Source organism: Prenolepis imparis, unplaced genomic scaffold (assembly GCF_030444845.1).
Source record: "Prenolepis imparis isolate NDT839.2.m4 unplaced genomic scaffold, iyPreImpa1.0 SCAF_11, whole genome shotgun sequence".
Classification (NCBI taxonomy): Eukaryota; Metazoa; Arthropoda; class Insecta; order Hymenoptera; family Formicidae; genus Prenolepis; species Prenolepis imparis.
Window position 1 is genome coordinate 11122804 of NW_028141169.1, and position 26400 is coordinate 11149203.

General features: G+C 41.4%; 3 protein-coding genes across 4 annotated transcripts in view; 1 reads left to right on the plus strand and 2 right to left on the minus strand.

Moving 5' to 3' along the window:
• LOC145942645 (uncharacterized) overlaps positions 1–26400 on the plus strand; it is a 69600-nt gene that overhangs the window by 20712 nt on the left and 22488 nt on the right. The window lies entirely within an intron of this gene.
• Positions 4262–26381, minus strand: LOC145942643 (FERM, ARHGEF and pleckstrin domain-containing protein 1-like). Of its 2 annotated transcripts, XM_083049562.1 has the most exons (11): positions 26240–26381; positions 24781–25049; positions 23080–23184; positions 22772–22994; positions 22516–22639; positions 22336–22423; positions 22094–22249; positions 21796–21956; positions 21452–21526; positions 18516–18740; positions 4262–4380 (listed from the first exon to the last, which is right to left on the minus strand). In XM_083049562.1, exons 2-11 carry the CDS (start codon positions 24958–24960, stop codon positions 4374–4376), a joined length of 1344 nt encoding a protein of 447 aa, XP_082905688.1. In that variant the 5' UTR covers positions 24961–25049; positions 26240–26381; the 3' UTR covers positions 4262–4373. The 2 variants fall into 2 exon arrangements, with proteins under 2 accessions (XP_082905688.1, XP_082905689.1); XM_083049563.1 differs by lacking the exons at positions 4262–4380; positions 18516–18740 and having other exon boundaries at positions 21448–21526.
• LOC145942641 (uncharacterized) lies at positions 6841–18150 on the minus strand. The gene has a single exon (XM_083049560.1). It carries the CDS (start codon positions 18001–18003, stop codon positions 9946–9948), a length of 8058 nt encoding a protein of 2685 aa, XP_082905686.1. The 5' UTR covers positions 18004–18150; the 3' UTR covers positions 6841–9945.

Below are 26400 nucleotides of genomic sequence, written 5' to 3' on the forward strand. Positions count from 1 at the left end.
AACGCTCACAAATCGAAGCGGAAGTCAGTTGACACGCGAGTAACGTCGTCTTTGCAGACCGGAAACGGAAGATGAGCGAGCTCGAAGTTACATTGGGAGGCAATAACGTGCGACTACAGAATCAAGTCGATGATTTTTCTCAAAGACTCGTTTTTTTTTATTGCTAGTCTGGCAAGCCATTGGAAGAGACAAGATGTTAAAAGCCGAAAGAACGACGTAATTATAGCGAAATTACAAACTGGAAGACAAACAATAGTTCCAACGAGAACACTACACGTGACGTAAATTAAACACTCGGATCTTATATTGGGATTTCATTATAAATATCGTTATTAAAATCGACAGTCTTATAAAAATGTTTGACACTGAGAGATTAAGATATATAGGAACACAATGCGCTTTTGCGTTGTCATTTGCAACGGTATAGAAAAGATGGCTTATCGATTTTTGGTATTATATTTAAAAATGTCGATTTTTTTACTCTTAATAAAGTTTAAAGCCGAATATGCCGGATATATATTTGGACAGATGACAAATATTCTTGACAAATATTTGCGAATCGGAGTAAAAAGAGCTCTGCAAGAGCAATTAATGATTTGCTTATTTATAAATATTGTTTCAAAATTACGATTGTGGCCAAATTTATTTCAAAATGCGTAGAAATTGATCGACCACGTCGATGCATGTCCTTAGCTATAAAATGAAGTGTATTTATATTCACATGCAGTAGAGTTTTAAAAAAAAACTTAAGGGGTCATTTCGCTCTAATCATAATTAATCTGCTTATCAAATATTTGACACTATTTTCGTTAAACGAATTTTGCTACGCGCCAATATGTGCATATTTCTATTTTTTTATTTAAAAATAAAAAATTTATGCAGCATCCTGATCAAATTGAATGTATTAAAAAAGTTTGATTAAGCTGCGTTCTAATTGCATTCGTGAATTATCAATGACAAAAGTTTTTCTATTTTATCTTCATCTACATTGCAATTGGCTGAAATGTGTTAGGCGAAATTTAACTCTTTTCTCTTTTTGTTTTGCAGATCGCTCTCAAACGTTAACATATATAATTTAAGTGATATCCGAACATTACAGAAATTAAAACTTTATCCTGGAGACTCATTTCTCAAGTGTTCCTTCTATACGAATCTATTAATGCGCTTCGAATTACAAGAATTAGCAGACTTAAAATTTCAAACTTTTCCAATTTTCTAAATACATTTATAAAAAAAAAACGCAAAAGATTAAATGTCCCCCAGAAAATTTCTCGATTTTTAGATTAATTTTCAGAAGAATGAGTTAAATCACTGTCACAGTGAACTCTTCCATCAGAACGAAATCTGATCCAACGCAAGTCATCAACCCTCCATTGCAAGATTTCTCTTTCAATTTCGAAAATAAAAAAAAAACAGCAAATTTTGTATAAAAAAATACGAAAACGCGTGTTTCCTCTCGCAAGATCACTCGCTGCTTCGTTCGCATATTGTTCAGAGAATTTCTAAAGGTGGCAACGTTTCTACAATAGAAATCCGGGTCGTGTGATTTGTATCCTTGCCAATATCGTGCAATGGAGGGTCAACTATTTATAAAATATGTCTCCGCTGCGAAATTTCTCTGCGATTGACTATTCGATACATAACAGTCGTTCGGCTGTCACGCTCGGGTTATATTTATATATTGATCCCCTGAACCGCTATCGAGATACGATACCGCGAGAAGCACGAAAGAACGATTCTCTAGAGAATTCATAATAAAAAAATAATAAAATAAATAAAGAGGACGTAGGGTAAAATCCATCCAGTTACGAAAATCTTCTATCGCTCTCACCCCAGGCATCAAACTATTATTGCTAAATTCGTGAACATTCGTATACAATAAATGGTAATTATGGTAATGCGAATTATCGAGGGGGGAATTTATAGCAGAGAGAAAAGAGCATACATTCGAACATTTGGAATAAACTCCAACAATAACGTGTATATCGCGATAGAAAATTTTCAGCTCCTTTCGTCTGCGATTAAGAATAATTTTTTGGAACATGAAGAAGGAGAACGCCGAAAATGTCCTACTATAGGGCAGAATATCTAAGATCGTTCGTGTCTACCGTGGGTCTTTTCTTTTCTTTTCTACTAGAAGAAAATGGGTGGGTAAACTTCGAATAAATTTTGAGGAGGGAGAGCCGTGGAGATAATTTTTTTTACGGTGTCCACACACATATATAACTGTGATAAGGATTGTAGAACTTGAATGAGAGCAATATGTGACGTGAATCTGGGCTTTGTACATATTTTATCAGGGATTAACGTGACGAGACAACACTGTGTGACAGATGGCAAAATACGTTCGTGATTCGTGACAGGGGCGCTACGTAATGGTTCCAAAAAAGGTTCCTAAAGAAGTTTAATAATTGACGTGTACGTGTATACGTGTACGTTTTGCGTGTGTGTCTAATAGTGGTGAATGCTGGAATGTTCAGTACCACGCTGCAACTAGAGATGTGAGTTTAGAAGTTTTTTTTACATTTTTTTTCGCAGGTGACAATAAAAAACGATTGGCGAGGGAAAAGATTTTACAATCTCCTACCATCTCTCTTTTTTTTTTATCACAGCTTGGTGTAAAATGGTCAAAACTGTTCGATTTTTGGAGATTCGTAGCTAATTTATGTATATTCCATTAGCCAGTTATTTTTGTTTAACATTTCTAACGAGAAAGATCGCGTCTTATCTCATTTATACAATGTACTATTACTTGGAAAAAAATAACTTTTATGTCTTTCAATTTTCAGAACTGCTTTTATAACATTTATAGCGTACCATCGACGTGCCAATTCGCGATCGTTCGATTAAACATATTAATTATGAATAAAAATTCACATCTCTACGCACGCTCTAGGCAGGGAGGCAGGATTAAACGGTAGACTATTTATATATAGAGCACACACGAACTAATAATACGACTAACGCAAAAACGTGAAGGGGTAATATTTTCGAGGGTGGATCACGAAACCGAGACCTAAATATATTCTTGCAAGTTCTCTTCGAGTCAAGACTTCAGCTAATACATCGCGTATATATACAATCGGAAATATCAATTGTTATCAATTGTGCGGTTACCAGTTATATGCATATTTAATTGATAACAAGTATTGAGAATCACGGAATTATTTTATTAACGGCACGTTAAGACGCCGTTTCCAGAATATCTAATATTGCAACAGTGCGGTGCTAGTGTATTGAGATCGTGAAGATTATTGGATATTTTTGTGCACGTAAGTTTCACACGAAGGTCCCGATTCAATTTTTATACAACAGACTATTCTCATCTTTTTTTTTTTTTTTTTTAATCATGAGCAACACATGTCAAGGATCTCTGAAATAAATATTACAGTGCGACCGAAATAGGAATTAAAGGGTCTAAGTTCTAAGGGAGAAAGGCAAGAAATCTCGCTACAAAATAGTATAACGAAGCAAAAATACATGCTGAAATTGCAACAAAGAGAAAAATTGGAGAAAATGATACAATTAACGAAAACTGAAATGTGCGAGAGAGGGAGAGAAAAGAAGGACATTTCGCTTTATTCGTATAAGCAAAGTGTCTAGTCTGGAAAGTTTTCAAAATAGTCTTGATGCAGGAAAAACGTAAAAGCTCGAAAAAAAGAGATAGTATTAATATTATATATAAATATTAAGAAAGGACACTTTGCGATGTCGCTGATATCAATATAATTTCTCAGAAGAGATTTTTCTGTATTCTGCTATTGCATCATTTTAATTTTCGACACTTGAATAACTCAGAATTATTTGTCAAAAAAAATCGACTTTTTCCTTCTTTAAATATTATAGAAATTATTAAACGTTTTAAATCGCTCTATTCTCTTAGATCCCACTTGAAATAATCTCAGATTAGATTTTTTTCTCTAACCAACTTTTTATACAGATCCCACGTACAATATTCGTGATTTCCTACCTCCCTCCCTCCTTTCCACCCCACAAAACTTGATAAACCCTGTAAAAGTGCTGCGTGAAAATCAAACGATCGCAAACATAACGTTCGGCGATGAATCTAAGCTGAAAAAAAAAAAAAAAAGACGGAGTAAAAGTTGGTACGCTCGGGGATTTCGTTTTCGCTTTCTTTTTTTACGATCCTCTTGCGTTTATTCGCGTTAGCCTCATTGACGTGTAGCGTGGTACTTCCCTAAAGCCTGAACCGAGTGCGGCTTCCCGCTTAACGTGGGACAAGCGGTAAGAATCGATTGGTCAGGGTGCGTGGTGTTGCGTGAACCATTACGTTACGCACCTGGTTCACGCGGTAATGCATGTGCCAGGCCGGCGAGTTCACGTATCCGTTCGTGTAGGTCCACCGATTGTAATCACCACCTGTCGAAAAGCATATGTAAAGTACACCACACGCGGGCATATATGCGGATATATCTTCTATTGTGCGAAGGCCCGTCGCTCTGTTCAGGATGTGGTTTATAGGGGACCTATACGACTTACAATTAGAAAGTATGACTCTTTGGTACGAGAGATTCATCCAGCTTCTCTCGAAAGAGAGACACTTGTTTCACTTTCGTATTTTGCCACAAAATATATGCACGAAAAGGAATATATATTATATTTATCTGAGAAATAAATTTATCGGTCAAAATTTATATCCCAAATAAAAAAAAGTTAAATTTTTACGAAGCCTACAAGAAGGGAGAGAAAAGATCAAAGGATTACTATGAAGAATCCGATAGATAAAAAATTTCTCGGGCTAGGAAGAATCTGTATAAGAATAGCGGTATCGTTGTATAGTACGTCATTCCTCTTGATCGATTGATCGACAAGTGCAGCTATGCTTGTGAAAAAAAAAAAGCTCTTCAAGTACTTCTATACCTAAACCGGATAATTTAATTTCGCGAATCAATAACACGCGCTCGCTCGCTCGAGAGAGAGACGAAATCTAATAAAATAACACGATCTCTGAAATTGAACTTCGAACTTTTATAATAGACGAAACGTGTAATTCCTCGCACGTAACTCTCCGTTTAACCTTTCGCACGACATCTCGTTTTCAAGTAGTACAGGATGTTCCAGAGCTAGCTATGTCTTTTGCCTACAGATTCGATTCATTTCTTCATCGCGATGCGATGTCGAACGAAAATGCATTTGCATCGGTACCCTTTTCTCATGCATAATCGTACCGTTTCGATTGTGACAGCCCCGAAAAATACTACGATATACATTGATTAAAATTAACGATGGCAGGGGAATCTGCGAAGACGCGATGCGTGTATCTTGCGCTCTGAATTGGAACAACGCGATACATATTGCGGAAAATAGACTCAAGTAAAGACAGATCTCGTCGCGCAAAAGCACAGGTGATGAGGGGAATCGGGATCATACAATAAGTGCGTGTGAGAGAGACGAGAGACGCGTGCGTGAGTGTATGTGTGCGATATAAGTGCGATATATTACGATGATGACAGGGGCGATATAAAATTCTGACGATGCACAAATGCAAGAACCAAGAGATGGAAGGACGTGTACCAATCCTGGATCGCAGCGAACTCGGGAGAGAGAGATTTAGATTTTTTTTCTAATTTAATTATTTTATTTTCGTTTAATTATTAATTATGTGTTAATTTATATGCCATGTATATTGCAATTAATATACATGATTTTTTATGGATTGAATCCTCGATCGAATTCGCTGCCGCTCAAATACTCAATACACAAACGTAGATACACAATGATACTAAACGCATCAAAGGGTTTTATTCGACTAATCGCCAAGGCCGTGCCTCTAGACATTAATGTAACTAGACTATGGCAAGTTTGACCTCTGCACCGAGTATTTGGAGAGATGAATCTCATTTTATTAAACCCGTCTATATCTCATTTCATTGTCGCGTCCGCGCGTTAAAATCCTGCGCATTATCCATGATAATCATAAATCTTTTCAAGAAACATTTCTCGTAATTTCGATAAATTTTTAATCCGCCTTAAAAGCGTTCGGAATTTTTTTATACATATACACTTTTTGTCAACAATAACTTTTTTCCGTATGATAGATAAATTATTAGGTTTCGAACAATACGATTTTTTTAACATTCCAACATTTGCGCGTCGAAGGCTCTATTTACGCGTTCTCTTTTTTTTTTTAAATTTTAATTTACATCTCGACGCGTTTAAACAAATTTATCTCGACATGATTGTTTGCCCGAAAAAAAAAAAGAACGTTAAAAACAAGAATAGAATCGTAGGAATATTTTCCAACTTTGACATTTCACAACTCGAATATCGGAATCGCGGAAAGCTCTTTTTTTAAAATTTAGATTGAAGTATACATTTCGAAAAAAAAAAAGATTTATTCCTATCTTTCGGGTTTACTTTTCTTGTACACGGCCCAATATGAATCACCTATTATTTCTACCTATATACGCTGCAAATTAGAGCCACCAGCCATTCTAGAATTCTCGAAACCGCGACCTGTCCAAGTGATTCAATAATAGCCATTCCAGTGGTCTCTCGTCGGGCAAATCCTAGAATGACTATCGTTCCTAACTCGGACTATAACAATATGTACGAGGCATGTACGAGAAAATCCAACCCCTGACCCTCTAATATACATGTACATATATATCAGCGTGTAATCCTGATATATATATAAATCAACTCGATCAATCTGAGAATTCAACGTATCATATATATACAAATATGTGTTATAAAATTCAGAATATATCTAGATATTAAAACTAACAATTATCGTGTGTGTGATCGCTAACTCGTCGAGTAAAGTATAATATAGATAATGTGGCGTGTGTCATCGTTTATCGGCACTCAGCGGTCGTATTTTCCTCTTTTTTTTTTGTATATTTCGCACACTTCGAGCCATTATGTATCTCTTTTTCAATGCGTAATCGAACGTCGATGATCGAATAACGATTAAACGTAACCCGCGTATATAATATAATAGCGATACATTGCAGATATATATATTATATTGCGGAAAAATTCCGATATACATCGATACAGAACGTAATCGATATCGTTTCATTATTCATTATATATCAGAAATGCTGCAACTGCTCCTGAACATTTATTGACGAATTATTGCTGCAATTAATTATATTTACTACAAATATATATTTTAAAGGAGTGTATATTTTAACAACGAAACAGACTTTTAAAGATGTACTGTGTTTTTTATTTAGCTGCCATTTAAATCATTTCTGTAGTGAGAAAGGGATGCTTTTAAGAGAGCTTAAAATTTCAGTGTTTGATAAAAAATTAAATTAACTCTGCTGTTCCGTGTGGATTTTTTTTCTCATTGATCATTTTTGAAATGCTTTAATCCGTATATCTCCGTGAGATAAAATATTGCTCCAAATATTTTAAAGCTTTAATAACTTGATCTTTCATTTCAAAATATACTTATAATGAAACTAAAAAATATACTTGATTAAAACAAAAAATATATAGAGATTTATATAATAAAAAAATATAAAATATAAATATAAAAATATAAATATAATAAATATATAAAAATATACAATAAATATGACTATAAAAATATCTAATAGACGATCCTACAAACAAAATGACTGTCAACAGCCCTAAATAGAGAATAAAAAACCGAAATAATTGCAATAGTTTGAGATTTCCTTATCCATGACGCGAGAAGAATGAAACAGAGTCGCTTTTCTCCGAGAATATGCATTCAATTGTAAATCGTACAATTCGTAATTGTTATCCCTGGAACACACACACACACACACACACACACACATACATCCATACATACATACATCCATCCATACATACATACATACATACATCATGCGCTCGTTCAGCCAGCACAATGCACAACACAGTGCACTCATTTTCTCTCTCTTGTGTAATCAATACCTACGCTTACGTATATTTTACCTATCTAAAGACGTCGACAGGCACACACGACGCACACGCAACGTGTACGCGACGACTCATTCACGCCTCGCTAATCATTAAATTGTGCATGCGACGAACGTGGTATAAAAAACTAGGCACAATACAAGCTGAAACCAATGGGACTTTCTATCGGCTAGCGCGGACTCTTTCTTCAAATTTCCTTTCCTTCCCGATTCTATTCTGAAAATCGTAAATCACCCGCCACGCAAACAGCTGATCTCTCTCCCTGTCTCTAAAAATCTAAGGAAACGAATCATCGTGAGCAGTAAATAGTATGCATGTACGTCGTATTAGCCTCGAGTAGCAAATTCGTCGAGAACGAGCGGAAGGAAAAAAAGAAAACAGCCGACTATCTGCGTAAAAAACAGCCGTTCTATCTCTGTATATGTGTGTATAATCTTTGTGTCTCTATATATAATAAATAAAAAAATAAATAATAAATCCCCTAAGTAATAACCTTACGAGATCCTAATGTAGGACGCGTTCCGGGGATCTCCCGGTTCGCGGATCCGCCTATTTAAAGGGATTATCCGTCCGAGCGAGAATCTATAAAGTCGCGAGACGGAGGAAAATTCTTCTCTCGGAGAATTCTTTCTCGTTTCTACTTCTACGAAAAAAAAAAAAAAATCGGATCGCGATCAAATTTTCATCGCGACGAATTTTCAACGAAGAGGAAAAAAAATACATCACACGCGCGCGATTTTATGTACCTATGTTGAGCAACTTTGAACTCCCCCTTTCTGATCGCGTGAACCAAATCGCAGCGAAATCATAGATCGCGTCTATAAATACTGCAGTTTGGAATTGCTGTATCGGAATTCGGTTCTGAATTGGAAACAACAAATCGCCGACGAACAACCGATTAATTCCGCCTCCAGCTCTCCCTCAAGAGAGAGAAAGAGAGGTCCTTCTATCCCCTTTGCAAATTGATTGTCCTCGATAAAATATAGGGTCACTTTTGCAAACGCCGTTGTGATTTCTATTTAACCCTTTAACGTTGCGTTTTAACACGAATACACGTGCCTTGGAGGAGTGCGCTGAATGTGCGATCATATAACAAAGCTATGTTGAAAAAAAAAAAAAAAAAACATGACTTTTTTCTCCCTAGCAATGTTGGAAGAGAGAGGGGGGCGTGAGAGAGGATAGTATCTCGTGCGATAAATTAAATAAAGATTGGTGGACCGATTAAAGGGTTAAAAATGATTACGCGGTTTTTTCTTTTTTATATACGACTTAAATTACGATTTATACCCTCGAAAGTTCTACGCGACGCTCGCTCCTTCGATCTCTATCTTATAATGTCGTACATTATTATTATAATTATTATTATAATTATTACTAGGATATAACGCGTCGATTGTGCACGTCGATCGTAATAATTAAGATATTCGCTTTCCGTATTATGCATGAGTTATATTACTAAGTACTCGATTTACTCGGGGAGGAGAGAGGAATTCTATCACGACGGTAATATCAAAGTAAACCGGGTCTCTCTAGTAAAACGTGTAACAAACGTGTGTATTTATTCCGCATATCCCTAAGGATAATTATCCTAGATTCTTCGCGGATTTTAATCATTCGCCTTGGGCCTCCTAAATACCCAGGAAATGACAGACTTTATTAACGCCCGTCCTTGTTTCTTCTTTTACGCCGTCGTTGATGTATAACTTTCGTCTCGAATACACATATACCCGTATATATATTATATATATATAATCTCTCGGATCCCGATGGCCATCGTGTTGATAATCGGGATCGTTCGCGAAAAAAGAGAAAAATAAAAATAAAAATAAAAAAAAACAAAGGCCAGTTTGTGTCGGTTCGCGATTGATTATTTTTCTTGCGTAGCCGTTTGACATTTGATATCAATTCTAAGTGTGCGCTCAATTCCACGATTGGAAATATTTCCTCATAGACTTCCCATCGATTCTCGAGTGGCCAATCAGCTGATTCTCTCTTTCTTTCTGTGTCAATTTCTATTTAACGACGATCGTCGTCGAGGTCGCGTCAACGTTGCTGCTGACGACGTCGCTCGTCCTTCGTCTCGGACATTTCGTCGTCCTCGTCGTCGTCCTCCACGCCGAGACTCTGGCCCTCCGGCAGCAAAGGCGGCGGTATCGTCGCCACGTCGAAGCTGGAATCGGTGCTGGACACTATATGGCCGTCCTTGACTTCGAGATCGACCACCACGCGATGTCGTCTCTTGGTATTCTGCTGACGTTTCCGGCGGAAGGCCCGCTGGCCCCGATCGGGCGTGTGAGCCGGACTGTCCATACTTGAAGACGTGTCACCCTCGCTCTGCGGGCTGCGACTCGACGAGTAAGGCATCGTTTTCGTTCTGATCTGCGTTCTGATCGGCATCGGTGGGCTCGACGTGGTCGACTCGCCGCTCTGACTCGTCGTGGAGTAATACGGGGTCGACTTGGCGCGAATCGGGACTATGACGGGTCGCTCGGTGGACCTGGTGCCCTGATACCTACTCGGCTCCGAGAAACCGCGATCGAATTTACCTCCCTTCGCTCTCGTCGGTTTCTCGCGTTCCTGAGGAAGGTCTCTTCGCTCCTCCAAGCTGGACCACTCGTCGTCCGCCAGTCTCGACTGTAGGGTGAGATCGGCGTACTTCTCGTGCATGTCTTCCGAACTATCGCCGCGACCGACCTCCATCCGTACCTGATCGCTGCTGGAATACTTCATGGCGGGCACGTTGTCGTACAACTGATCCTCCTCGTCCTCCTCCGGGATCGGCAGCGCCGTATGGTCGACGCAGAGAGTCGTCTCGTCCTCCGGAAACATCTGGAAGTCCTGGTCGTCGATAGCCTCGTCGTACTCGTTTCGAAGAGTGATGCGAGGCGGCGAGATGCCGGCGAATTCCCGATAGACGCCCTGCCGTCGTCGCTCGCCCTCGTCGTCGTCGTCGTCCTCGTAGCGACGCGATCGACGATGCTCGTCGAACTGGCTCTCGATGAATCGTCGCGCCTCGTCGAACTCGTCGCCGGTTCGGGCTGCTTGACGGAGATTGTTGTTTTCGAACGTCTTGGGGATCTCCTCGAAAGCTTCGCGGTGCTCGAGCGCAGCATCGGCGACTTCTTCGTCCTCGTATCGGAACGGAGAGGTGGCCATCGCGGGTGGAGAAGGCAGTGGTGGCGACACGGGTAGCGGCAACGAAGACGGAGACGGTGGCGAGGGGAGGGAGGAAGTATCAGCGGTTTGACACTTTGAGTTTGGTCTCATACTGGTCGCGCTTCTCTCGGACGTCGTGGTGTCGCTCTGACTCTTGTCCGCGGCCGTCGTGGAGTAATATTGCTGGGGTATCACCGTCGTGCTGCCCGACCAATCGGAGATCGAGGCGCCGAGCTCCGCCAGGGAATTGTCGTCGGACTTGGTGCCGGAGTACTGGCAAAACTGGCGCACGGTGTTGTTCGAGCTGGACCACTCGGACATGGACAGACCCATGGACGTGTCCTCGCTGTGCGACGAGCCGGTTATGTACGAGTTCGACTTTGGCTTTACCGCGATCTTCACCGTACCGTCGACCGTCGTCGCGGACGTCGAGCTTTGTCCGTCCTCCAGGAACGTCGAGTGCAGATCGTCGTGCAGAGTCCGGTTCTCGTCACTCGAATCGCTGTCCCGGTCCGCCCCGTGAACCGGCGGCGTCTCGGTGCTGTCCGTGACGATGACCTTGACGGCTTCCTCCGGTTTGATCTCCATGTAGAAGGTCTCCACGTGGCTCACCACCGGGGTGTCGAAAACAGGCGAGCTCGGTGGAGATGGCCAGTCCTCGGAACTTTGTAGCTGCAACCTCGACCTTCTGGTCGTTCGCGGTGATTTCGTATCGTCCTCCTGGCCGCCGATCACGTCGATGGGGATATCCGGAAGTTCGGAGGACGTTCTACGATCGTCCGAGACAGATGGTAACGCCGTGCCGGACGGTGGATCCGACGACAGAGACGGCTGATGGTCGCTGGACATTAAAGACTCGTCGTCGAGACTCGGCGATCTCGAACTGGGTTTGAAGGAGTCCTCCAGGTCGCTCTTGTCCTGCTCCGACGTGGTCGATCGCTCGGATATTCTGGACAATGTACGAGAGAGCGAGAACGCGCCGTAATTGGCCAATATCTCAGGTCCGATGGGATAGATGAAGGTGCCCGGGAAATCCGCTAGATCTTCTTGGAAACTATCCTCGTTCTGGCCGTTGCTGTCCTCGGAATGCGACTGCTGGGCGTTGTTCTCGTCCTGAGGCACCCAGCCCTCCTCTAAACTGGAACTACCGGAGCTCTCCTGCGGAAACGACTTCCACGTGGCGCTCATCTCGTGCTTCGGAGGTGGTTGCGAGCCGTTGCTATTGTCGTCGTCTATAGAACCACTGCGAGCGCCTTCGATCATCGCGATCTCTCGACGATCTACTATAGGTTGTATCTGGCCGATTCCCAACGGCCGGGCGATGGAACACGAGCTAGAGTCCGGGTCCTCTCTGTCCGGGGTATAAGTGCTTGTTTCCTCGCTTCTCGAGCGTTCGCTGCTCAGTCTGAGCTTCTTGTCGATGGACAAACGATTGGAGTCCGCGATCTCCACGGCTTCCTTCGCCGGCTCGTCTTCCGGTAATTCCTCCGCCGTCTCCTCGTCTTCTCTCTTCATCTCCAGATATTCCGGCGTCAGCTCGACCTCGACTAACGTCTTCTCGTCCATCTTGTCGACGCCGTAATCCGGCGAGCTCATTTCGCTGTCCACTCCTCGCGTTTGCACTTGTGTGTCGAGCGCATCAAGCGTGTCCTCGCTCGTATCCAGGGAGTCGTGTCGTTTGTTTTCTTCTTCTTCTCGCTCATCGATTACTAACTCTTCCTCCTGTCTCTCTTCCTCTTCTTCCTCCTCTGGATTCCCTTCATCGTCCGAGCACTCCTCGATGGATATCTGTATCGGCGACTTGACCATGTCCGGAGGCTCATCCTGATCGTAATAGCTAAGAAAGTACTTTTCATCCTCTCGAACTACGCTTATGGTTACATTAGGAACGTCATCTCTCTCAGATGGGCTCTTCCGGTCGGAATCCTCGCTCTTGGTACGAAGATCTTCCGAACGAGTCGGAGATTTTATTATCGTTTCACCAATCTTCGCACTTCCTTCTCCGTCCTGCTCTTCGACGGCGTCCTTCGACAGTTCGGTTTGCCTGCAAACGACACCTTCCATACTGGCGCTCTTCACGAAGATCGTCGACGATTGATCCGACTGAGCGGCAGCTCCTCTCGGCACCTCGGAACTCTTCTGAGAGGCTTCCTGTTCACCGCCGGACTCCGCGGAACTCTGATCGATGAATTTCGTGGCTTCCTCTACTTTGACGCTCTCCGTGACGTTCTCACTTCCGTTGATATAACTGATAAACGGGATCTGTCTCTCCTGTCCTTCGTAAGGTATCAGATCGATGCTGGCCACAATCTCGTTGCATTCCGTTAACGGCGACTCCAGATACTGCGTCGAGGTCTCGGTGACGGACAGAGAATCCGGAACGGTCGTGTGGTCGGTGCTATCGGATCTGTGATTCGGGGAAGCCTCCATCTGCGCCGAATGCGCCTTTGACATCGCGTTCGCACCCTCGCGAGCGGCTTCGGCGGCGTTCTCTCGATCCTCCAGGTTCTCCGACACATCCACCGTGTCGTCCTTGCTGGAGAACGCGTTCGCCGGCGGGAGTCTGTGCACGGAGATGACGGCTGCGTCCAAGGACTTGGCGCGTCGCTGAGCGGTAGGCGACTGCGTCGCGCCCTGACGTTGAAGAGCGCCGATTCCGCTACCTTCGGAAAGGCCAAGGCGAGCGCGAGCGAACAGTATCGGCGTTTGGCCCGGTTTACGTAACACCAGGGGGGATTGAGTTAGGTCTTGAGCAAGCGCGGCTTTTTTCGCGCTGTCCTTCGAAGGTTCCTTGGTCGATTCCTTGATCGGATCCTTCGATTCGTCTGCAGCTACGGTTCGTTTGGTCTCCACCGGCTGATCGATTACGACGTCAGGTTTGAGAGACGGTTTAGGAGGTTCTTTCTCCGGCTTAGGTTGTTTAGATTCATTGGCCTCTTCGCTAGTAGCCGCTTCTACTTTCGGTGTTACTTTGCGCGTCGATTTCGCGTCCTGCTTCGAGGCTGCAGATTTACTTTCAGTCGCCTTGGCAGCAGCCTTGGTTCTCTTCGGGGATATCTTCTCTACTGAATCCTTCTTCTCCGTACTTCCCAAACTCTTGGATATTCCCAGCGATTTCGGTCTAGATTTTTCGGATTTTATTGTGCCTTTGATTAACTCGTCGTCGACCGACGCGGATTTCGCACGAGTGCTCTTCGTCTCTTCCTTGTCGTCCTTGGATGTCGAGAACGGCTTGTCGGACAACCTGGTTACGGATTTCGATCTAGCTTTCTGAACAATGCTGATCTCCGGCGCTACGTCGGTCGAATCGATTATTATAATTTCCTGCGGCATTTCGCCGAGCTTTAACTTAGATTTGTCAATTTTTGTACTCACAACCGGTGCACGTGACTCCTTCGACGCGCTTTTCTTCAACGGCGGTTTGTCACCCTCCAGCGATTTCGATTGTTTCTTGAAGTCCTTCTTCGGCTCCGATTTCACCTTCTTCAGCCTCTTCGGCGAGACGTCCTGCACAAAGTGCTTATTCTCGACTTCCGGCGAAAGCAACGTGTCGATCGGTGCCTTCTCCTCTGCCAGAGACAGCGACTTGGATCTTAACGGTTCGTGGGGTCTCAGCATGAAAGGAACGAATTCAGGAACTTTAAGACTATCCAGCTCTAAGGCAGGTTTCACAGGCACTTCGTCCAAAGGCAAATCGGCGACTGGATCTACAAAATCGTCAAATCCTGTATCGATGATCTTGGGTCTCGAGATCCTTGTAGCGGAATTTTTGCTTACCTCCGAGAACTTGGATTCTATTCTCTCCAAAATACGTTTCGTCTTCTCGGGGATACTCGGTTTCTCCAATGTTTTCGGTTTCTCCGGAATCGGTGGTTTTTCCATCTTAATTTCCGCCGCCGATATGTGAACTTCAGCTACAACGGACTGTACGTTCTCTTTCCTTTGATCGTCGTCGGACAATTCATCGGCGTTTCTTCTCAATGAATAGGCCAATTCCTTCATCATTGCTTGTTGAATCTTTCCGATGGCTTGGTCGTCAGGCATTATTTTCTCCAAGTCGTCTGCCTTTCCATCGCCGGGAATTTCCGGTAACGGCATCTTCTCGATGCTATCTTGCTTCTCTAAACTATCGTCCGGCGCCTTTAGACTATCCCTCGGACTATCCTTTTCAAGTTTCGCTTTGCGTTCCAAATTCTGCTTCATTTCCATGCTGACAACGTCAGCAAAATTCAATGCGACTTTTGATTTAGCGTCCGTCGCTTTTGCCACGTTGGTAGGACTTCTAGAAGCTCCATCCATAGATTTTTTCTTCTGTATTACGGAAATAATAGTTACGTTAGGATCGGTCGGTGATTTCTTGGGCGAGCGTTTTTCGAGTGCCGATATAATGGTGACATTAGGCTCGACCGGAGATAATTTCGAAGGCTTTTTATCCAAACTCGAAGATTTCTTGCACGTGTAATCCTCGTTGATGATGATCTCGGCCCTGTTTCTGTCCAACGAGCCGCCCTTCTGCGAAAGCCTATCGGAAGATTGAGTCTTCGCGTTTGCCTTCGAGGGACTTCTGTTCGTAGGCGACAAACTGCAAACGAAACTCTTCGGATCCGTGGGCGAGAGTTTCGACGTCGGGCTCAAGATACTCTTCGGCTTATCCGAAGACGGACTCAATATGGATTTTGGTCTCGTGGCGGTGATCACGCCGCTCTTCGGCTTATCCGGGGACAGTTTGCTGCCGGTTTTCTCCACCGAGGATAGCTTGGTTAGATCAAAGTACGAAATGTCTGTCATCTTCAACGGCAGCTTCGGCAGGTCCTTGGCGGCACTCTTGACGTTCTTCGAGGTCTTGCTGCTGTCCGACTCGGACTTCTCATCGGACGCCGTACCATTCATAACATGCCTCTTGTGCAAGGTATACGGGATATCGACGTTGGTCTTTTGCATCTGCGGCGCACTGTCCGAGAACGGTTCCTCGTCGCCGGAATCTGCGGGAGTCAGATCGATGGATTTCTGATGCATCAGCATGTGTCGTTTGCTGTTGGATCCTAATCTCTGTCGCGCCGGATTCGGATCACTCTTCGTACGTTCCACGGGTACGTGACCGGGTAACGCGGTCTCCTCGAAACCAAGGACGACGCCGCCGACGACCTTGGGCTCGTATTCGGCGAACACGGCTTTCGGCTTCAAATTCTCCATCTCGTGCGGCACGCCGATGACAGTCTCCGTGCGTGATTCGAGGGACATTTTCGCTTGTCGTTCGCGTTCCCGTTTCTCGTTGTCCTTCCGCGCTTTCTCCAGGCTTCTCCAGTCGTCGCGTTCCCGTGGTTTCTCTTCCGGTGGTGCTTTACCCTTCTCGGGTTTGCTGCTCCTGCTCCTTTTCTGATCCTTGTTTTCTATCTTCTCGATGTTTCTTCTGCTATCGAAATCCAGGCACTCGAGGCTTCTTCCCTCTCGCGACTCCAAGCGACCCAGATACTTTCGCTCCCGCGAATCCAGCTTCTCCAGACTCTTCCGCTCGGCGCTTCTCGATTCCGCTTTCCTCTCGTGAATTCGATCTCTCTGCTCGTAACGTTCCAGCGATTTCAAACGCTCGATCGCTCGCGGATCAAAGTCGAACTTCTGAGAATCCAGCCTCTCTATGCTCATTCTTCGTTGCTCCTTCGGAGTTAATCGTTCGAACGGACTCTTATTCCCGGAATCGAAACGTTCCAAAGTATGCCTCTCGTAGTCGATGGAAGCCGCTCTGCTCTTCCTCGATTCTCGAGAATCGATCCGCTCGATGCTTCTCTCCCTGCGCTCCCGCGTATCCGAATGCCGATGAGTGCTACTCCTTTCTTTAGGGCTCCTTTCTTTAGGGCTCCTCTCTTTAGGGCTCCTCTCTTTAGGACTCCTCTCTTTAGGACTCCTCTCTTTAGGACTCCTCTCTTTAGGACTCCTCTCTTTAGGACTCCTCTCTTTAGGACTCCTCTCTTTAGGACTCCTGAGATATTCCATGCTGCTGCGCAGCTCTTGAAAGTCTAAACGATCGACACTCTTACCGCGCGATTCATAGAAATCATTGTAATAAAAGGCACTCTTTTCCCTCGAATACGAGTCCAAGTGTTCGTTACTCTTCTCGCGCACGTCGAGCCGCTCGATGCTCCTACGTAATTCGCGCATATCGATCCGATCTATGCTGCGACGACTGTGATTATCTGATTTTCGCGAATCGAGTCGATCCACGGACCGTCGTTCTCGAGAATCGCTCTTGTCGATTCTCCTAGAATCCCTCTCAATTCGCTTTCGCTCCTCCCTCTCGACGCTCCTACGCTCTTTCGACAACACCTTCTCGATCTTAATCTCGGAGTCTTGCGATTTCCTATCCCTGGATTTGTGTCCGCGACCTAAGCTACCTGTCTCGACGTACAACCGCGGCGGGTGATCGTCTAAACTCGCGATACTGCGCGCTCTAGTCGTCCTACCTCTGCCATGATCTAACACGGTTCTACCACTTCCGTCAACCGGGCTCAGATCGTCATCTATTCGCGATTTCGGACGCATAATACCCTCGTCTCGCAAAACCTCCGAGTCTACGTGAGTGATCTTATATTTTGGCTTCAAGTTCTTCAACTCGTTGAGAACGGAAATCTTTTGTTTTTGCACCTGCATGACTACGGGATCTTTTCTGGCCGAGTCCTGATGCGGAACAGTCATCTTGGACGACTGTTCCACGGAATTGGCGTGTCTCATCTCAAACTTGCGTTCTATCTGAGTGCACGACCGTTGTATCCTGGATTCGGTGATGACGTAATCACCATCCGGCTTGGATACAGCTGAGTACCGATCGATGGACTTGGCTCTCTGTATGTTCTTAAGATCAGTTAACGCGGATTTGTATTGTTGCCTCTCGGAAGGCTTCAACGATCTGTGCTTGACGAAGGAATCGGTCTCGGAGTCCATTTGGAACATCTCGTGCTCGATTCCTTCGTCGCTCTGATCGGATATAGGTTCGTCGTGCGGACTCGAATACGATTCCGGATACTCGAATTCGTGCTCGCGTTCCAAAAGCTCGTAAGAATCGTGCGAGAGATCGTCGTGCGACAAATCTCCAGCGGGACCCGATTCCTCATGACCCGATTCGGTAGACAACGACGACGTTCCCGGGTAGGAACTGCTGTAAACACGCTCCGGGACAGAGTCGTGATCTAGAGAGGGTAATTTCGAACTAGCCGCGCTATACGAACGATTACTCTCGTCGTAACGTGTTATGGGGTTATCTAGTTCACCTTGAGAGGCTAATACGAATGGATCTAATGGCACTTCCGCGGTGACCTTGTCGTCCCGCGGTCGCGCTTTACCGGAGTCCTCGAAACTAGAAGCGTACAGATCGCGACAACTAGCCGACCGTTGCCAGGGGTGTCTGGGCAGAGGTCGTGGTGGTGGGAATTCAGGGGGACTGCTGTTAGAGGGGCTGATACGACCTGTTGATGAAGTCCGTTGTTGACTGGTAGCATGCATCTGCCGCGGTGCTGGGACCTGGCTGGGGGTGGCTGGCGAATGGACGTCGATAGAGGTGAGCGTCCGAAACGATGTAGCTGTGTCTTCTCGACGGTGAATCGTCCCGCCCATCGAGACACTCGTCACAGTCGTCGGAGAATCCAGTGTCATCGAACCGCATGACAGAGACAGAGCTGGGGTTGCCAGGGCTGAAAAGATTGCGCGTGTCAATTTTTCTCTCCGCTTTCTTTCCCCGGAGCATATACCTCTTTACGTATTCAAGAACCTTGGCGCGTAATTTCGCATTATGCGATTACATCTTTGTCGTATTAATTACTCTAATGAATATTTAATTAATGGAGCATTTTATTCTCCGATCGCGCGATTCATTTTTACTTCTCTTTCAATGTCTTATCCCGAGACATTAATATAAATTAATATTTTAATTATTTCACTGTAATAATATTAACAGTACTGTTTTTTAATAATGTAATATTTTACACAGACATATTCTTTATTAAAGACTGTTAATATTACTTTGACACCCTTCATGATATCAAAACTAATCGATATTGAATTATAAATATTTTCAGATTCTTATATGAAACTGATGTAATGTCAAACACATTTTAAAAATTATTTTAACGCGCAATTATTAAGAAAATGTAATTGTAATCGCAAATCTCTACATATAATTATATTCCTTTATAATTTTTTTTTTTTTTTTACATATACATATAATTTTTACAAACATCATAAACCTGTTACGCACAAAGGTCATTTAAAAGCAATCTATTCAAGAGATACGCTAATCTACTCTACTATTACAGTACTTGAGTTATGATACGGTGAAAAGAAATGAGGCCTAGAAACAGGTGGACAGAAATAGAGAGAGGCAAAGGGCGGAGAAATTAAAAATAAAGCGTTTGTTGTCGGAGGTTGGTGTCGGTCATGGTACATACCAGGATCGCCGAGGGGCAGGAGGGGGTGGGCAGAGATGCTGGAGCTGCCCATAAGGGAGCTGCTTGGAGTGGCCCCACGATAGCCTCCCCCCTCCGAGCCCTGCAATGCCCTACCACCGCTAGTCTGCCGGAACGAATTGGACCTGCGAGCAAGAGAGAGTCAAGTTCAGCATCAGACTTAGGCTATCAAATGCCAAGCCTGTTCGGAACCAACTTATCCCTTCTTTCTCTTTTTTTTCTATTTTATTTTCCTTAACGAGATCGGAAAGTATAACAGTAAAAAAATTAAAAAAATAATAGCTTCCGTCGACTAACTAACGGTACGTAACGCGAGGAAGATATCGATCTTCCTGCTAACCCACGTATTGAAATGTGCGGTGCGATAAACAAAAATAGATTACACTTCTCTGATACGATACACGGTCAACATCGCCGTAAAGTAGCCGATTTTTTTTTAAAATACATTATATATATCGCTATAATTATATCGCTGTAACATATGATTAGATTCTCACTCATTATATGTCCTATACATTTTCAACTATAAAATAGTTATAACAAAGTGCAACGATTAAATGTGTATTTTTAATGTGTAAAAATATAATAAATACTATATATATATATATATATATATATATATATATATATATTACTAATAAATCATTGGGATATACGAGATATCACATGAGTGCAAAGGAGAACTGTGTACTACCGTTGAACAAATTTTGGGAATAGTGAAGAGACAGTCATTGTACTTATATTTTAAGGATAATTTTTTTGGAGTACAAAATTGTAGCGTGTAAAGGCTGTCCTTATTTTTACAAATGTCACACAAAATACATCTTAGAGGTATTAATCAATACAAAAATCTTTGAGTTAAAATATTTGCGACTTTCTCGCCAACAAAGTCATACGTGCAATATAATATTATGTGAGATACAAGAAAAATATCTTGCGTGTTCAGAAGCGTAAATAAATATACAAAGAGTGCATTTTTAAAATAAATATATCCAATGTTATCTTTAAATTTTTAAATGCATTCAACTTTTGCAATAGTATATTATTATTCGTGTCAAATTTTTTACTCCTGTGTGTGTGTGTGTACACCCTACAATTATTACTTCCAAAATCCAAAAGATTAGTCATAAAAATATCATCTCAATACACACACAAATCTTTTCAGTGAGAGAAACTGATAGATATCAATAATGTAAAGATATACTGGCTACTTGAACTCTTGTAATTAAATTTAATATCACACATGTTGTATTTCTCATTTCGTCAATTTATATGTTTCCACGATATATATATGTATATGTAGGCGTTTCTCAACCGTGCATCGATATCGCACAGCAAATGAAAAAATCTACCGGTAATATATATACAAGAATGTAACTTTCCTTTCTTTCGAGAATATATTAACGATAAAGCTAAAAAAACTTCTATTTTAGAACAGTCTACTGCTATGGACAAGTATCTTATTTGTTGGATAGAACTGTTATATAAGGATATATTATAGTGAAGTATGGTACTTTGCTGTGTATTATCAGATACAACAATAAATAATTAGTGATCACGCTATTGAGAGAGGGTACACTCATCATTCGGGTTTATCGTGCCTGATGGTGAGCCTGACTCCCCGCCACCCCTGTCCGAGCAGGCAACACTGACAAACGGAAATATAAAAACTTGGAAACAGTTTCCGCTATGGAAATTGTGGACGTTCGTGGATAATACATGTATATAATAATAAATACCGATTCCGGCAAAAGCAAGACCGTGCCACCTCCTATCTTACCCACACAAGATTGATGCGTTCATTAATTAAAGATTTCAATGGTACAAACCAACATTAGGGGGGGAAACAGTACGTAATATACATGCACTACCTACATGGGGGGGGGGGGTATCCAAAGACTTTTAATTATTCAACACACTTGTCAATCTCTTCAACTTACCTTTGAAACGTCTGCCTCTTCACATAATTATCCCGAACAAATTCGACAATCTGTTTCTGAGTTTTGCCGCTATACCTGGTAAACAATAGAGATCTTCTTTACTTTTCTTATAATAATCTCAAGTGCATTTTAAAGCATCTTTTTAATATTTTTTTTACACATATATGACACTTTAAAGATGTTTAAAAAGTCATCTTATATATTTAAAAATATTAAGATGATTTATAAACAGACGTTTTGTGATTTACATTAAGAAAGATAATAGATAGATAATAGAAAGATAAAATGTTAAGAACGTTAAGAAAGATAATAGATAGATAATAGAAGGATAAAATTTGACATACCTGAATGATGATCCACGGCTAAGCACTCTAGTTTTTTGTCTCACGACTCTTTTAACTACGGAGCAACGGAAAAAACCATGGTTTTCTACACACTTTTTCCAAAAGTTTTTACACTCATTACGTCCCTCGAAAAAAAACTCGACTGTATCCTTATAATAACCCTATAAATAAGATAATAAAATAAGTCAAATAGTATAGATACATATATTGTATATATAAACATCATCCTCAAATTCATATTAATTTAAAGATGAAAATTTACTTCTTTAAAAGCATTTAAAAAATTCCAAGTACTTACATAACCCTCTGGATGCAATTTGATTAGAAAGCGTTTTCGTTTGAAACTGATTTTTCTGATTTTGGCCCAGCTAAATGTATTTATCTTAGTATAATTTTGAAAAACTACAATGCCCATATGTGCCACAGCAAGATTTAGCGGAACGTTTTCATGATCCTAGCAAAGAACAAGAATACACAAGGATAAATACATATGCAATATATATAAACTTTTACAACTTTTTTTATTATTATTAAACTCACCTTTGCTGGATGCATTTTCATTCCATACAGTTCGCAACGTCGAGCTGTCTCTAAAAGATTGAGATCTGCCTCTGCAGGAGATTGGCTTCTGTTAACATTAAAAATATACATTATATATATGTTTTAGATAAACTCGATATTAATGGAACTTATTACATTCATGAAATATATGACTCTTACGCATGTTTCTTGTGATTCTCCATGATACGTCGTTCCAACTCATGATCCTGATGAGGCACAAATTTATATGTTGATAAATATGTATGATCCGGGTAATCTTCTATCACATAGTCTCCGCATTCAGCTACAAGGAACAAAACGACGATTGCACTCGAGAAAGTAGATTACAAAATCTTTTCATTAAATAACATAACTTATTAAAGCTTATAGATTATAAGAGTTTTAACGGCGGAAGAAATAACAATGACGTAATTACCCTGAACTATATAACTGGCCATTAATGCTGCTGTGTTGTCATTGCATTGCAGCAAACCTAGAGATAAATCCCGTTTGATTTGTAGACAGAATAAATATCTTGTAAACTCTTCCTCGAGTTGTGCAGGATCCGGCGTATAAAATTTAACACAGAACCTCAATAGAGGATCGATTAGAGATAAGCCAACTTGTCTGCACACTGGTTTCTCCAAATCTAACCAATACTGCAAATATCGTAATTTTTTTAAATTCACTGCTTGTTAAAGAGAAAAGCGTTAAGAAATTAAATAAAAAAATTACACATCTTACTTTTGTAAAATTTGGCTCTTGATACTCGAGACCAAAATAATCTGCTTCTAAAAGGTGCAATTGCTTACAAACTTGATCAAACAACACTCTACCTAGTGCTTTGGCCTGAAAAGTTTAAATAATAAAATTTATACAATATGATAAATTATATTGTAAGCTTTAGTACATTAATACCATTAACTTGTTAAGTTATGAAATTGCTAAATATTGTTGTATATAATATCCTTATTATATTTTTTATAATTTGATATATTCTCACATTATAATTATATAAAAGCATGTATATTTAAATATATATATGTCTTACAAAATATATGAATTAAGATTATATAATTAAATACTATAAATATAGACTGAATAATCTTATCAGCTTCATTGCAAGAAGCTAAGATGCTAGGATACAAAATTAATCTTTGAAGAAACAAGCAACACGTTGCAAGCATTGTAAATAAATAATCAATAAATGAGTTTACACATATATCGCACACAAGAATCCCCCATTTGATACATTATATGCTCCAGTAGCTCATTCTTCTGGAAGTATATGCATACACTATAGAGTGTATACAGTATATATAAGTATCTTGCCAATATAAAAATACATATATTACAAGTCAATAAATTTTTAAATCTAAACAAGAGATCTCGATCTATCTGATTATATATGATTGTAAAATTGTAAAAAATTTTGGAAAGAGTAAAGTCTAGCTTTAATTAAAGTATCTTAGCATAAATTAAATAATATTAAACAACCCCGTAAATTATCGAAATTACGAAAGAAATGTTTCAAAGTAATATAAAAGTGAAAATCTCGCGAATCGAAATTCTAAGTTAAATAGCCTCACAGAGAGGCTATTCTAAAAGAGGCTTTGTAATCAATGACACTTGACCTGGATGCACGAAGTAAATAGTTTAATATATGCCTACACAGCGAATATAAATTGATGGGCATATTAATGCACATATAGATTCCTTTATTACATGAAAAAATGAGAATGCAAACAATAAAGCTCACGTAAGAGTAATGATCAATATATTAAATGATACATGTATATATATTTTAAACAGATTATATCAAAGTAGGGGAGAAAGATGTATGAGCTGGATTAGATTATTTAATAATCTTCTATAATAAATACTTTAATACGTAAAGGAAGAGTATACACACGAAGAGATGCATAACACAAATATATAATAGCTTATGGCTATAAATGCAATGATGCACACATTCATGTGCTGTACACTATAGAATTGTAAAGGTACAATAAGATATTCAAGCATCATTTAATGCTTATTCTTCTATGATTATTCTCTGTAGAGTGCGAGAGAAGTTATAAACAGTAAACAATTTTCATATACAGCTCACACATCTTATAAATAATGCATATGAAGGCTTGGCACAGAGGAAAAACAAATTAAACCACATAAAAAAAGAATATTAACTCATATATATTCATGAGTTTCATCAAAGTGAGAACTTTAGAAAAAAACATACATTTTTTCTATAGACGATATATTAGGATGTAAGTTTTTGAAAAGAATCTTATTTGTCGAATCTTATTAGTCTCATTGGTAATTTTGTGAGCTCAATTGCATAAGTTTCTTGGTGTGTCTTACAATTAGCATATGTCGCAAGCAATTGAAATATATGTGCCAGACGAGGGAATTATTTAAGAGTGTAAAATAAGAGTATTCAATTACCTGCACTTGAAACATTGTAATAGAGTCATCCAACATCTGTACACGAACTGCAAGCATTTTACCAGCCTTCCTTGGTGTTGTGGGAGGTGTTCTACTACCTCCGTCCACACCAGCTGGTGTCGAATGACTGTGAGGCATCTTTGAGCCTCCCTTCATGCCAAAACTGTCTATATCATTCATCTTGGATCATTTACTTTGTTTCACGAAGCAATTGTTTAATGCGTGCTTTCTCAAAGAGTACAATCAATAAATCTGTATTACGACATCATCTGTAATGAAAGAATCATAGGATAAGAGATCAACACATTTACGCATCGTGTAATAAAAGTTGAGTCAAAAGGAAAGACAATGTTAATCTTTAGTAAATTAATTGTAGAAAGCAGAGAGACGAAAATAATGAATATTTCAGCATTTGACAATTTTTTAAGTGTCAGAAAACTTGTCAAATAGTTTTCATATTAAAATAAGCTTTGAATGAATTCTATTAGACACTGTATATATTGTAAGCTTAATCAAACATTCCAAAAAAAGGACATATTTTCAGAAACCAGAACCAAAAGTGTCTATAAAAAGTCATTCTCCAATTATCTTCATGATTAGAGATCACTGTTCCACTAATCGTACAAACATTTTCAGATAGAGAAGAGAACGTGAAGGAAGAAACTCTAAATAAACAAACAGGAGAGACGGAACAAAACAAAACAAAAGACAAATCCAATTTACATTCCGAATTCTTGCAGAGAGAATAGAGCTCCCTCACACCCTTATATCCCTTCGAAAGCACAAGATTCGTTCTCACAAGCGAGAAATCGCTCGAGCGAGACAGACACTACAACAAACACGGGAGGAAGCGGATCGCGTTGACATTTCTCTCGCGAAACGTCACGGGAAAAAAATCGCGCGACGAAATAAGATCCAGCTTCCGGCTCTCGCGAGGAAAAAAATCACGAAGGACGCGTCGCGTCGCGTCGACTGCTCGCGTCCCGCGATTAAGCCTGATCTCGTCGGACCTGGAGGAGGAGGAGGAGGGGGGGGGGGAGGAGAGAACTCTCGCTCGCTCGCGAGCGGATGCGAGCGCGGGGAGAAGCGAGGAGGAGAAGGAGAGCTAAACGAAGCGGGCTCGACCGATTGGCTCCGAACAAAAGGGTTGAAAAACGCTCGCCGCTGATCCAACTGACGTTACTGACGTAAGACTCTCCAAGAGCGGAGGGAAAAGGGAGGGGAGGGGGGAGAGAGAGGAGAAGGATGCGTTTAACGCGTGCACGCGCTCGTTATACACCGTCTTCCCCCCTTCCCCCACGTCCTTATTTATGCGTGGTCGTCGTGAATAATTTCCTCGTCGCGTACCGAAAATGGAAGTCGTCTTCGTCGCGGAAGAGAAAGAAAATATACTCGTAAGATATCTATCCGGGAATAGAAGGAGACAGAAAGAGCGATTTATATTATCGTTCGTACGTACGTTCGCCGGGCCATCGTTGTCTCTCTCTCTCTCTCTCTCTCTGGTCTCGACACGCGACTTCAACCTTCAGAGTTCATTGATCACCCCGCACTGAGAGAAACACCGCACCAAGCACCACGCTTCCTCTCTCGAGGCGCGCCGGCTCTTCCTTCCGCGGAGAT

What these genes read in the sequence shown, in the direction of transcription:
- LOC145942643 (XM_083049562.1), bottom strand. Translation starts at nt 24,960, where the DNA reads ATGAATGATATAGACAGTTTTGGCATGAAGGGAGGCTCAAAGATGCCT. An exon ending in GAGAATCACAAGAAACATGC is followed by an intron (nt 22,424 to 22,515) that starts GTAAGAGTCATA and finishes TAATGTTAACAG; the next exon opens with AAGCCAATCTCCTGCAGAGG. An exon ending in AATTGCATCCAGAGGGTTAT is followed by an intron (nt 21,957 to 22,093) that starts GTAAGTACTTGG and finishes TCTTATTTATAG; the next exon opens with GGTTATTATAAGGATACAGT.
- LOC145942641 (XM_083049560.1), bottom strand. Translation starts at nt 18,003, where the DNA reads ATGTTCCAAATGGACTCCGAGACCGATTCCTTCGTCAAGCACAGATCG.